Source organism: Notechis scutatus, chromosome 5, assembly GCF_049901735.1.
Source record: "Notechis scutatus isolate UNSWTSFEM ecotype Mainland chromosome 5, rNotScu1.2, whole genome shotgun sequence".
Taxonomy (NCBI): domain Eukaryota; kingdom Metazoa; phylum Chordata; class Lepidosauria; order Squamata; family Elapidae; genus Notechis; species Notechis scutatus.
In genome coordinates this window covers 50,466,556-50,481,759 of record NC_142013.1, presented here as the reverse complement: position 1 = coordinate 50,481,759, position 15,204 = coordinate 50,466,556, and the positions used below count along the sequence as shown (strand labels likewise).

The window sequence follows — 15,204 nt, the reverse complement described above, 5'->3', positions numbered from 1 at the left end:
GTCTGAAAACATTTATACAGGATTATGTTAACAATAACTTTCATGGGCAACTTTTAAAATGCATTGAAATAAAATAAGTTGTCAATAATTTGTCCTCTCACATCACAAAATTGAAATTTATTAAAATATATCCATTTTAAAAGTGATGTCATCATTTGAATCTGTGAAAGAATTGAGATATAAAATCTGTCTGATCTGTCAGGAACTCGACTAAGAACTGAGGCTATATAAAGCAACAAATTTCAACATATAATGGACATTGTAACAGCAGATGAGACACAGATTCAACTGCTGAAGCAAAATCTTTCAGCAAAGGGAATATTTATTTATTTGATTTGTCAATTGTTTACAAGATAATAAGTATAAGTGTATACATAGTTGTGAATACATGAAATGGGTACATATAAGAAAAATAAAAGAAGAATAAGAGAAACAATAGGACAGGGACGGTAGGCACGTTGGTGCGCTTTATGCACGCCCCCTACAGACCTCTTAGGAAAGGGGTGAGGTCAATAGTAGACAGTCTAAGGTTAAAGATTTTTGGGGTTTGGGGGAAGAAACTACAGAGTCGGGTAGAGTATTCCAGACATTGACCACTCTATTGCTGAAGTCATATTTCCTGCAATCAAGTTTGAGTGAAAAGGTTAACTTTGAGTTTGTATCTATTGTGTGCTCTTGTGTTGTTATGAGTATTTTCCCTCTAGTAAAGTTGAGTCACTGAATTAAGCTAAAGTGAAACTTTTTATCAAGATTTTAAATCAAATTTTGATATCAAATATAATATTTTATATCAAAATATAACGATTTTAGCCAGGATGATTTTATTTAGGTTTTCTTTTTTAAAACAAAAATGGAAAGGATTTAGCATCCTTTCTCTATAAATCAATATCCATTATTTGTCATATTTTAATTTCTTCAGTCTGGAAACATGCAAAAATGTAAGATGAATGTAAACATACCACTATTGATTACTATCTCAAATTCTTGAATGATGGTATCCAGGAGAAACTGAGCTATGATGTCCTCAGAACAGGATGTCTATTTAAGCCAATAAATGATCTTGCTTGTTTAGATTCTACTTCAAAAAATTCTGTCTCCAAACATTGAGGCCATAACAAGGAATTGTTATACCATTATATTTGCCGTTATATGCACTCATACTTGGGCATAAACATAAAATTGTAACAAAATTTTTTTTTTAGCTGACTAATTTCCTGGTAACATTCTGGAAATGTCTGGGTAAAGCTTTTTAACAACAATTACAGAATGGTTTTTCTGAGCTGCTCCTACAGCTTTTGAGTTTAATATATAACTATAGCATTCTTTGGTGGATTCCCATCCAAATATTAACCAGATCCAACTCCACTTAGTTTCTAAGCCCAAACAGTGTAAGTCAGTTTCTGTTACTCATGGAGACAATTTCATAACCAAGTCCAATAATTTATTACTTGCTTCCTTGCTCACAGAACAACTTTAATGATGTTCTGGGAAACTGAACAATTAAACACTGTCCAACTATTTACAAAGTCTGCACTACTATTACTATTAATCTTCTCATCACTCCTTATTACCCCACTCCCACTTGTTACTGTATAACTGTAACTTTGTTGCTTGCATCGTTACGATTTCTATTGACTGTTTCCTAGTATGATTTGATTGTACTCTATGACTATTATTAAGTGTTGTACCTTATGATTTTTGACTCTTGACGAATGTATCTTTTCTTTTATGTACACTGAGAGCATTTGTACCAAGACAAATTCCTTGTGTGTCCAATCATACTTGGCCAATAAAGAATTCTATTCTATTCTATTCTATTCTATTCTATTCTATTCTATTCTATTCTATTCTATTCTATTCTATTCTACTCTACTCTACTCTACTCTATTTTATTCTAAAATGTACTGATTTAAAAATGAGGATAAATTGTTCTGATATCTGCCAATTTCTTCTTTAGATCACAATGAAAGATAATTGGATATCCAAGGCCTAAGCTGTTTAGCATTTTAAAGTTTAATATCACCATCATCTTATGTTGAGTGTGGTAAAATATTACTACACTGCTCAAAAAAATAAAGGGAACACAAAAATAAGACATCCTAGATCTAAATGAATGAAATATTCTTATTAAATACCTTGTTCATTACATAGTTGAATGCGCTGACAACAAAATCACACAAAAATTATCAATGAAAATCAAATTTAGCAACCCATGGAGGTCTGGATTTGGAGTTACACTCAAAATTAAAGTGGAAAAAAACACTACAGGTTGATCCAACTTTGATGTAATGTCCTTAAAACAAGTCAAAATGAGGCTCAGTAGTGTGTGTGGCCTCCATGTGCCTGTATGACCCCTCTACAATGCCTGGGCATGCTCCTGATGAGGTGGCAGATGATCTCCTGAGGGATCTCCTTCCACACCTGGACTAAAGCATCCCCCAACTCCTGGACAGTCTGTGGTGCAACGTGGCATTGGTGGATGGAGCAAGACATGATGTCCCAGATGTGCTCAATTGGATTCAGGTCTGGGAAATGGGCGGGCCAGTCCATAGCATCAATGCCTTCATCTTGCTGGAACTGCTGACACACTACAGCCACATGAGGTCTAGCATTGTCGTGCATTAGGAGAAACCCAGGGCCAACCGCACCAGCATATGGTCTCACAAGGGGTCTGAGGATCTCATCTCGGTACCTAATGGCAGTCAGGCTACCTCTGGTGAGCACATGGAGGACTGTGCAGCCCCCTAAAGAAATGGCACCCCACACCATTACTGTCCCACTGCCAAACCGGTCGTGCTGGAGGATGTTGCAGGCAGCAGAACGTTCTCCACGGCATCTCCAGACCCTGTCACATCTTTAACGTGCTTAGTGTGAACCTGCTTTCATCTGTGAAGAGCACAGGGTGCCAGTGGTGAATTTGCCAATCTTGGTGTTCTCTGGCAAATGCCAAACGTCCCGCACGGTGTTGGGCTGTAAGCACAACCCCCACCTGTGGACGTCGGGCCCTCATACCACCCTCATAGACTCCATGAGTTTCAAACGGTTTCTGACCGTTTGAGCAGCCACGTGGACATTTGTGGCCCGCTGGAGGTCATTTTGCAGGGCTCTGGCAGTGCTCCTCCTGTCCCTCCTTGCACAAAGGCAGAGGTAGCTGTCCTGATGCTGGGTTATTGCCCTCCTACACGTCTCCTGATGTACTGGCCTATCTCCTGGTAGCGCCTCCATGCTCTGGACACTACGCTGACAGACACAGCAAACCTTCTTGCCACAGCTCACATTGATGTGCCATCCTGGATGACCTGCACTACCTGAGCCACTTGTGTGGGTTGTAGACTCTGTCTCATGCTACCACTACAGTGAAAGCACCACCAGCATTCAAAAGTGACCAAACTATCAGCCAGAAAGCATAGGAACTGAGAAGTGGTCTATGGTCACCACCTGCAGAGCCACTCCTTTATTGGGGATGTCTTGCTAACTGCCTATGCTTTCCACCTGTTGTCTATTCCATTTGCACAACAGCATGTGAAATTGATTGTCAGTGTTGCTACCTAAGTGGACAGTTTGATTTCACAGAAGTGTGACTGACTTGGAGTTACATTGTGTTGTTTAAGTGTTTCCTTTATTTTTTTGAGCAGTGTATATCAAGGTAGATGGTTCAGTATAAACATTGTATAGCTCAGGCATGAGTCAGCAGTTACCAGTTGTATCTGGATTAGGCTAATATTTATGATTTTTATTTTGTTTCTGTTTTTTCATATATGTTTTATTTTTATTCATAAACATTTTGAATATAGGGCATATCATTTACGAAGATGCAAAGGAGGAAACAAACATATCAATATATATGTTAGTAACAATAATAATATAATGAAATAGTTTTAACTGAATTTCTTTGTATTAGCTTATTTATAGTTCTATTAATTATATCAACATGTTTATAATTGTTAACCCTCTTTGTATTTAATTCTTGCATAACAATAATCTTTCCTAATCTAATTTCTACCTCTTATCTCTAACCACTCGTAAAATCTGTTACATGTTAAGTAATATTCTGTGCTTTCTTTGTCCTTTATTTTTAATGTCAATCTATCCATCTCTGCACAATCTTGTATATTCCGAATTATATCTCATCTGGTGGGGTGTTCTTATTTTTCCAATATTGTGCAAAAACAATCCTTGCAGTTGTCAGTACATGCAAAATTAGATATATAGTCCCTTTATCATATCCTTCTGATATTATACCCAACAAAAAGTCTATGTGTTGCTTAATCATCTTTTCCAACCATGTATGTATTTTCATCCAATATTTTCTTGCTTTTGTACAGGTCCACCACATATGATAATAAGTACCCAGTATAAGTACCTGATAATAAATGTCTGATTACATTTCCAACATTTGGTGGACATGTTGCTAAACATTTTGGCCAATCTTGCCAGTGGCAGATACCACCTATAAAACATTTTATATTTTCCTTATATGTAGTAGCCATAGTCAGTTTATAGTTCCTATCCCACAATTTTTGCCATTTGTCTAGTTCTACAGTCAAACCAATTTTTTTTGCCCATACAATCATTGTTTCTTTGACTTGTTCCTCTTCCATTTTATATATATATTTATATTATATTTTTAAATGTCTTTATAAAGTACATTTTTTTCCAAAGTAATAAGATTTGAGTGTATCAATGCTTCCATTGTGGAAAGCCTGACTGGTATTTTCATATAGTTTTGTAATTTTATTTTTTCCCATACCTGAAGTAAATATATATATGAGTTTTTAAAACTCTGGTCCTTATTGTAAATATTAGGGCAAAATTATTTTAATCTCTGTTATTCTATGAAATAGATGCTAATTTCATTATTGTATCAAACCAATTAGCTATCAATTTTATAATGTCACATTATTTTTTTAAATGGTTTGGAAGTGACTACTTACAATTATTTCTATACTGATCTTACTAATTATTGAATTGCTATACAAAATTCTTAATAAAAAGTATTTCTTAATTAAGAAACAGTACTGTACTGAGCAAAGTACTGTAAGAGTAATCTTAGAATATTTTGTGTCCACAAATAAGAATGATTTTTAATCCTTTCATTTCAGTGACAAATGCATTATCCTTTTTCCTCTTTTGATTTTTTTTAAATAATGAAGCATTATTTACTATATAAGAAACATTTTTCTTTTTAAAGAGAGGCAGCCCTTATTTTGTTCTTATTCAATGCCTTTCTACCTTCTTTAACTTTAAGCTTTAGTTGCTCCAGTTTGATATTAAATAATGGCAACCCTTAAAATAGGAAAGTGCATAAATAGCTGAGAAGCTCCAAGGTTCAAACTGAAATAGCCATTTTGTTTGTTCAGCTGCATGCATCATGGTAGGTCTGAGCTCATTGCATTTTTGGTATATTTATAAGCCACTCCATTTAAAACGTCTTATCTTTTATAACTGTGCATTATTTTATAATTTTACAATTGAGAGTGCCTGATTTTTATCAGTGTCAGAACAATGCAAAGGAAATTTCTGTAATTATTTTGATAGGAAAAGCACTTCAAAGGAAGACTTCACAGCCATTATGATTTCATTGGATCCACTGTAACTATCTCTAAACTATTTCACAGATGTGGGACTCTTGATAAATCTAACCCATGTGAATACTACCCGTACAAATTCATCCATCCTTCCTCCTTTCCTCCCTTCCTGTAAGAATTGCAAGAAATGTAGTTCTTACTTTCATTTTCAAAGATCTCAGTCATTTGGGTTTCATGTAGATGTCAAAAACAAGTGAAGAGAGTACCTCTCCCTATCAACACTGATTGGCACAGGCCTTGGAGTAAGGAGCTGAACCAGCTCAAAATTGTGCCACCCAGTCCCAACCCCTGTAGCTGACTCCAAAGTATAGCATGGTGTATGCATCAGTGTTTTTATTTTGTTATTATTTAATATAGTCAAATAAAAATTAAAAGACCATAATATAGGCGGGCATCAAATCATATGAAACCATAACAGAGCTTAGTGCAGTTTAATCTGATTTATTCAAAAAACCCAACCACTTCTTATTGCAATACATTAAGCCAACTAATAGGAATTTAAATGCTGGTTCAATAATAAAATATGTTAATTTTTATCAATTTTATTTAATATTACAATGGTATAAGCCAACTATGAGGTTCAGTTGGCTCTAATAGCATCCAAAAGACTAACTAACTTGATTGCAACATTATTAGAACTGCACTTCATTAGATGGCTATCTGGGCTCAGCTTTGGTAAGATTTGTGGATTTGTGTCCATTCAGCTAAATTTGATGTTTTTCATTGTGGAGAAAAGAAAGGTTGGTGTGGGGAGTGAGGAATTTTATAAGTCTGTGATAACAAAAAAGATACAGATCTGATAAGACTTTGAAGGCTATTCTTATTATGAAGTTTGATCAGAAGTGATATTCAGCAGGTTCTGACGAGTTCTGGAGAACCAGTAGCGGAAATTTTGAGTAGTTCAGTAGTTCAGAGAACCAGCAAATACCACCTCTGACAAGATTTTATAGTATCCTTCCCCTGCTATGCCCACCAAGCCATGCCCACAGATCCGGTAGTTAAAAAATTTGAATCCCACCACTGAAGTGGATGCTTTTACTCCAATAAAGATGGCTAGTTTTGAAGATGCTACCAGAGTCTGTGCCTATCTAGAATCTGAGTAGTTCAACATTTTAGGCAGAGTAATGAAATTCAGGAATAAGATTGTTTTTTAAAATTATTTTTAATGAAAAAAATACTGTGCGAATAGAACAGCAATATAACAAAGACATTTTAGCTGATTCAAGGAAAACAAGTATGTGGAGAAAAAGAAGGAAGTGAAACATTTAAAATATTTATCTAAGATCAGCCATTTCTTCTAAAAAGTTCATCAAAATGTGGATGTAAGACTAAACCACTTTTTTCATGATAAGCCTAAACAAGTTACCAGAAAGCAAATCCCAATCTGAATTTACTTTTAAGTCATGTGTATGTAGGGTTGAAATTCCAACAGACAATCATATAATAAAATTATTCATCTCATATCTCTCTGTTACTTTTCTATTTTTTTTTTACAAATAATTTCTAGATTCTTGATCTTCATGTGCTAATTTAATACTACTGGTTTTATTTTAAAGTTATGTGTATTCAGAATCATATACATTTCTATACAAATCCTGGTTTGGACTAATCCTCAACCTATAATTCTAGAAGGATATGATGATGACATTCTTTTTCTGTACCTGACATGCACGTATGTACTATATCATATTACATTTCTACAGTTTCTGAAGCCTCAGAACAATAGATTTTTATAAAGTAAAAGACAAACTTTCTTAAGTTTGTTATTTTACAGCAACATAAGTTTTAACATCACCATGAACAAAACTAGCAAAAATATTTTCTTCAGTGGGCATTTTTTGCCTATTCCAATGATGATTGTAATGCTTCTTTGTGTAAACCACATTGATAATTCAGTTTATGACCAAATCAGAAGAAAACAGTTCATAGACTGTCTTGACATACTTAATTGTCATTGGTGGAATAGAGTCCTCGTAGTTTGGCTGGCAGGGAAAGGCGGGGGAGGATTTTGAGAATTCTTTCGGTAGCTAATCTTTAACCCTATTTGACTGTATGGGAAAGGAAGATGGAACAAAACTACTGATAAAATTTGCTTTTGTAAATTTTATCAATTTACTCTCATAGAAATGTATACTAATTACTTTATTATACTGTTGAAATAATTGTGTGCTTTTCCTGGTCTGAAAAATAGTTTCAGAGCGTTATAATTCTGATTGCTTTGTGGTATTGAAGATACTTTTACAAAAAAGAGAAATGGAAACAAACTGATCCAATGTGGTTTGAATATGCACTTTCTTGGAAACAGGCTGATTCTCACAACACATTGAGCAGTGCTTTTAATTAGGGGGTGGTCGCAACCATATGTTGTTTCAAATGTATGTTGATCTTTGTATGTAGCACAAGTGTTAATAGGGATGACCTTGCATAAAATCACAACTAAAAGACTACTTATGCTATACACAGAAAGGGTAACAATTTCAATTTCTTTCTAAAAAATGTATAGTAGTCAATTTTGTTACATTTTGAACTTGACGTCAAATATAAAATCCTCAAGTCTTCATTTGGGAATAATGCATCCTAACTAAATTTCAAACTAAAAATGCCATTAAAATCAACAGGATTTACTTTTAAGAATTTTAATACTGTTGTACAACTTAGATCTGTCCCTTTATTGTTTAACAATGTACATATTACCTTGTCAATTTATACTGAAATTCTAAGAGAATCTATTCAGAACTGAAATATTATTAAATATATTGAAGGTTACTATTTGTTTGTAATTTTTTTAGCTGCAGCTTGACAAAGTGATTTAGGTACAATGTTGCTAACTTTTAAATATTCTTTCATATTTGAGTACCTTTTTACCTCTCTTGCTAGATAACAGACTGGTTTTTCTCCCAGTTTTCTTGGTTCAAATTGAGAAGACAGCATTGCCACAGGCTGCCCCATTTTAACATTCTTCCTGCCATATAACTTAGTGTAATCCACCCTCCAACAGAGATGACTCATACCAGTTTCTAATGCACTTAAACCTTCTTAAAATTGAAAGAAATATCTTTAGAACAGAAACCTGATCCATTTGCATATATAATAGGGACTGATAAGCCTCTAACTATGCTACTTGAAATAAAATATCCAATATCCATATTTAGCTAGTGGCTGGAAAGCATTACATTAAATATAGATGCTTGTGTAGTCTGCAAGTTTAAGTGTTCCAACCCTTTAGAAGGAATCTTTGAGACAGGGAAAGAAAAAAAATCCATTTACCCAGCAGACTCAAGATTTGCATTTTTTATTGGCCCAGATATGTTGATTCAGGTTATGATGATCCCTGTCTCTTTTGATACTGTATTCTAAGCTTCTCCAGCTGTTCAACACATTGTGTCTGGGTCAACTCCAGTGTCCGGTTCTCTTCTGTCAGATCTGCATACTCCTTCGTTAACTGCGCAGCATCCTTGTTCTCTTTCTCAGCTTCATCTAGCCTAGTGATCAACTCTTTTCTGAAAAGGAAAACAAAAATTAAGTGTCTTTTATTTTCCAAGATTATATTAAAGATGAACACAGATACCTTGGCTTGGATTCAAAGATTCATGAATTAAAGAAGAAAAGGGAGAATTGCTTTCTGAAAGCATCAGTTGCTAGAAAATGCATGAATGTTTTTCCTGGGAAGACTCAAGTTGGTGTGTTCAGTATAGCAATCAAATGCTCATCCTGGTAACAAATCCGTTGTGTATAATTTCACTGTTAGCTGTAGGTAAATTTGAATTAAAAGGAAAAAATAGTTGTCTCATAATATATGTATGTACGCATGTATGTATGTATAGTATTTATATACATTCTTTGTATAATCTCTTGATTTTTTCCCCTTTCAGATACCCCTGCTGCAGTTGTTATTAGTGGAAAGCAACTATGGACAGGTCTGAAGGATCTTTTAATCATTAGTTCTAAGTTCTATTTTTAATTAACAACAGTGATAGTATGGTAAGTATTGGTAACAAATTACTCATTTGAAACTTAACATACACTATGTTAATATATACTAAAGGATAAAACTAAACATCTAATGCTGAGTTTACCCAAACTCTGATTAAGAGAGACAATACCATTAATATATATATATATATATATATATATATATATATATATATATATATATATATATATATATATATATATATATTCCAGTGTTCCTAAGCATTTGCTTTGCCTTTTGAGAAAATGGGTTGTATCCATCGTATAGGTAGTCATTTTTCAGTTTATAGGCCATAGTTTTCCACAATCAATACATCTTTTCAGTTAAATACTTACAATAACTCTTTCCTTTTTTTTAAATCAACAATAAAGAAATATAAGTTCAAAACCAAAATTTCAGTGAGGCTCTTTATCAGATACAAATAAAACAGGAGCTGAATTTTTATTACCAGTGTTAACCATGAAAAAGAGAGGCAGAGGAGAAGCACTAAAGCCAGGCAATACTGTGCTATGTCTCTCCCTTGCTCCTTGACACACTTGCTCCCTGACACAGGAAATCACTGAAAAATTTAAGTACTATGACTCCTTTTTTTTGTGCTGTCCTGCAAATGACTTCACCTGTTTCATATGTTTGCACGTATGTGTATAGAGGATGCTGTGTGTGTTTGGATTTGTGATGCTGTACTTGAGAAAGGAGGGGAAGAAGCATGCTGAATTTCCTCCCACCAGCATCTGACTAGGATTGTCTGTTCAACGGGGCCTTCCCTGCACAACAATGCTTATTCCTACTGATCAGGGAACACGTTAGAAAGATAGAAAAACAAATTCACAGCTAAAAGGAGATTTTTAGCCATCTGAACCTAAAACAATATTTGAAGTCAAGTGGTGTAAACTACCTCCAGAGTACTATTGGTTCCATCCAACAGCCATGACTCCTTCTAATACTAGTAAGTTAAATATATTTATCACATATGTCTTACTGTCTTCAAATTTACTGCACAGTGAATCAGTTCCTAAAGAAAACAAATTCATATCTAGTTATCGAAAAGAAACATGTTTTCATTTATTCCAGATATCTCCTCTTCGATGGGTGAAAATTGAACATCATATTTTGTTTTAAATGGTTTCTTCTAGTTTTTTATAACTGAAAATCATCCAACAGTCCTATACGTCATAGCGTCAGGTTGAAGAAAACTGGTTTCTCTATTAGTTAATTAAAGCCATGAAAATTTTCTCATTTGCAAATGTAAATCCAAGTTCTTGGATGTAACATTTCAATTTATTCTTAATGCTTTGAATGCCAGCATTTCTCTAGGTTTCTAAAGCACTTTCAAAATTATTGCACTATAAGTAAAATCAGACCAGGTGCTGTCTTGGCCGAGAACATTGGGAAAGTACATATTTTATGTTTATTTTTCGTTTATTTCATTTCAACAGCTGTCAATCTCAACAAATGACTCTTGCTACTTTCAATGCAAAGCACAAGTTTCACCTATTCACAGAGATAAATGCACTGAATTTTTATTTCACCTTAGTTAAATCACCACACCAGTTGATGACTCTGTGACAAACTGAGTATTTGTAAGATGAGGGGAAGAAACAAACTTACTTTCTTTCTTCAAGCAGTGCAATTTCTTTTTTGACTTCATAGTATTCTTCTGCTATTTGGCAATGCTGTTTGAACACCTGCATAGATTCCTTTGAGTCATGGCAGGGAGGCAGGGGCTTTATGAACAAAGAAAAAAAAAAGTCTGAGACTTTGTATTTAAATGGATCCTTCAGAAATAGAATTTAAATGGAGGTGTCATTTGAACACAAAGAGGGGATGCTTTATTTGATATTGCTCTTGTGAAAAGGCTTACATTTCCCCTTCTCTCTGGGAAAAAGATATATGATCTGGCTTTTTATTTCAGGAAAAAGTAATTAACCTTCATTCAAAATAGCATTTTGTTCCTCATTTAATAAAACAGTACAAATATTAAATAAGAAGCAATGCAATAACTAAAACACAAAAAAGAGAAAAACTGAATAAAATAATGCATTACTAGAATCACACCTGACATTGTTGCACAGAAAATTTCAAAAGTAGTACTTAATAATTTAGTATGTCGAGTTAGGGGAAGCATTGTGAGTAAAAGTTCAACATGTGGTTTTTTAAAAATATGTCTTTAATTTAAAAAGTAAGCATTCTTCTTTCACTCTATCTTGTTATTTAGAAATGGTCATATTAAGCATACAGATACCAAATGTTCTCTGGTAACCTCCCATTTTTTAATGTTATTTATTTTTTACATTTTGAACTGCCCATCTGCCTCAAAAAGTGAGGACAAATCCATAATTTCTGTTTGCCCTATTGCCAGTATGGGCCTCTCATTGCTTCTGGAGGGCAGGAATAGATGGCATCCATCCAGAGTCATTGAGATTCAGAAGGCATACAAGTTTGATACATAATAATAAATTATAGTTTGTTATAGTTTGATGTATTTCCTCCAGTCTTTTTTTTCTGTTCTGCTACTCCAGATACTGCTACTATCCAGACTTTTTTTTGTCTCTCTTATTGACAATTGTTAAGTGTAAGAGTGCTTGTCCATTTGAATTTTAAAGTCCCAGAACAATTTAGTTTCTTCACGATATTCCAATGCACCATTGCTGCTACTTTATCATACCATTGTTTGTAGTCAGTCTGTACAATCTACTTGCAAGAGCTAACTTTGTGATCTACTGTTGATTCAGCTTCTTTGCAGAGACAGCACTTGCTCTCTATTACAGTCTTCTCAATTCTGGTTTTGTATGCATTTGTTCTTAAGTCTTGGTCTTGTGTAGTCAGAATTAGCTCTGTCTTTTTCTTCAATTTTCTGGCTCTTAGCCATTGCCAGGTCTGGTTATGAAATTTACCTTCAATTTGTGGCACTGTAGTTACAGGCAGTCTACAACCATTTGTATAGTGACTGTTTGGAGTTACAACATTGAAAAAATGACCTATTGTTTTTCACAGTTATAACCATTGTACATTCCCATACTCACATATTTGGATACTTGGCAACTGGCATGTATTTATGACAGTTGCAGTGTCCCAGGGTTATGCAATCATCATCTGCAACCTTTCAGCAAGCAAAGTCAATGGGGAAGCCAAATTCACTTAACAACGTGCTACCAATTTAACCACTGCAGTAATTCACTTAACAACTATGTAAGAATGGTCATAAAATGGGGCAAAACTCACTTAACAGTGGTCTTGCTTAGCAACAGAAATTTTAGGCTCAATTGTGGTCATAAATTGAGGACTGCCTGTAGGATGGTCCACCAAGGGTAATAAAACAAAATAACAATGAGAGGACTATATTAGCAGAGGTGGTATCCAGCAGGTTCTGACCAGTTCTGGAGAACCGGTAGCAGAAATTTTGAGTAGTTCAGAGAACCGGCAAATACCACCTCTGACTGGCCCCGCCCCCATCTATTCTCTGCCTCCCGAGTCCCAGCTAATCGGCTAGGTCTTCTTTTGTTGCCCTGCACAGGAGAACAGAACTGGAAAGCAGGTTAATGGGGTGGGGAGGGAATGGAATTTTGAAGTAACCTTCCCCCAGGAGTGGGGAGGGAATGGAAATTTTATAGTATCCTTCCCCTGGAGTGTGTGGGGATGGAGATTTTACTGTATCCTTCCCCTGCCATGCCCACCAAGCCACGCCACTCCCACCAGGCCGCGCCCACAGAACCGGTAGTAATTTTTTTTGAATCCCACCACTGTATTAGGCTCAAGCAATAGAATGCAGCAAGAGGCAGTGTGCGAAGACGAAAAGTACAGAAAGAAGGGAGCAACATCCCAAAGGATAAAGGAGGCAGGATTTGACAAAGGCATCAAGGGAATGGCCTTGAGGCATAACTGGAATTGCTACTACAAACAGAACTGCTACTGTTAGATGAAAGCAACCTGAGCCTAGGGTAGAACTGAAACCTGTGAAAAAAAAATCTCACCTAAGGCTCTCTTCTTGACCTCACAAAGGTAAAGAGGGGGTGGGGGAAGGCATTAAGATGCACATTAAGGGTATTAAATGCATTCTGAAAAAAGTTTGACGAACAATTCCTAGCACATTCAGACTTGCAAGATTCTGAAAGACTTGAGGTGTATTAAACTGATTGGATGAGGGGTATCTCTCTAACCTAATATCTAATTCAGCAATATTGTTGCATACTGCAACAATTTAATATTCTTGGCAAGCACCTGTTTTATCATTGGCCACATCTTCTACATTCTAAAGTATGATACCGTAATGCCTGCTATTTTTCAGCTTTTTATCATCCCATTTCTTTTTTGTTGCCTTTTGTTGCCTTTTGCTCAAGCCAATATACATATTATTTCTCCCTTTAATTTTATCCATATAACAGTCCTATGAGATGGGTGGCATTAAGATACATGATTGGCTCCAAATTACCCAGAAAATTCTTTCTGAGTGGGAGTTTGAGATTGCATTCCTAATCCAGTCCCTATACTATACAACTCTGAGTGTTCAGTCTATCTTCAAACAGAACTTCTAGTCTTGTGCTAATTTAAATTACATTTAATAAATAATAAATATCAGCTAGAGGCACACAGTGTAATTATTGCTACTAAAAATGAACCTTTAATCTTCTGAATATGTCAGACAGAAATGCTATACATCTTTGCTAGAATGTCAGGAAGGCAGCAGCTCTTCTCATCACAAATGTGTCCTGTGTATGTCAACAGTGTCTTGGAACGGTTCATTGATTTAGATGTATAACATATTTTACATTCCAATAACAGAATATTTTGGGATGTGATAGAATGATAACTTCATTCTGAGGATCCGTTGTAGGATTATTATTAATAATAAAAACAGTGCTTTAAGTTTTTAAATCTTTTGTATGATAAATACCTATATGCAGACAATTGCTGACTATTGGGATTTTTTCCTATTAGGTAGTCATACTGTAGATAAAGGTATTTGGAAAAGATTCACATTGCTGAAATAAATTCTAGTTTGCATACCTACTGGATAGGATCCACAATAATATTCTGTTGGAAGAGGGCAGTTTTACAAGGAAGTTCTATAGTAAGCATTAAAAATCATGCTACACAATCACAAGCATGCACAATCCAAGAGTATTGCAGCTTTACTGAACCTTAATGTAATGCAATTGGTGTGGAATGGAAGATGCTGTCAAAATAAGAATGCATTTTCTTAGTTTTCTTCTATTATCTCTTCTATATCTTGTTCTGTGATAGGTTTAAATCATGACCTGGGGCAAGAGAAGGCCACCATCATGGGGCCTGAAATAAAGCTAGACTACTTGGCGAAGAAGTGCTTTATATTTTATAAAGCAAAATTATGTGATTTCTAATTTATAAAATACATTATGTGATTTAGGATATTATGATGAGACTGCTTTCCTCCATAGTGTCTTGCTGGTATTTGCAGATATCCAAATAGCTCTTCCCTAATTATCAAGGCTATACTTTGCTGCTAGGGAGTTAGGAATAGATTAGGAATAGATGACAGTTTAGATTATCGTATTAGATGCTCATGGTGGTTATGGGAGAAAGGAGAAATGCAAATACACAGTTGTCTAAAGGAAGAAATTTAAAACCCCAGAGAATAACATATTAAGATTAAAAAAGAGCATTTTT

At 34.9% G+C, this 15,204-nt stretch overlaps 1 protein-coding gene across 2 annotated transcripts in view; it reads right to left on the bottom strand.

The window, feature by feature from the left end:
* Positions 1-6,731: 6,731 nt before the first annotated feature.
* MAP3K7CL (MAP3K7 C-terminal like) overlaps positions 6,732-15,204 on the bottom strand; it is a 42,649-nt gene continuing 34,176 nt past the window's right edge. For both annotated transcript variants that reach the window (XM_026664149.2, XM_087966679.1), the window contains 2 exons: positions 11,170-11,285; positions 6,732-9,088 (listed from right to left, as the gene is read on the bottom strand). In XM_026664149.2, the coding sequence (XP_026519934.1) occupies positions 8,908-9,088; positions 11,170-11,285 (297 nt within the window). In that variant the 3' untranslated portion in view covers positions 6,732-8,907. The remainder of the gene's footprint in view (positions 9,089-11,169; positions 11,286-15,204) is intronic.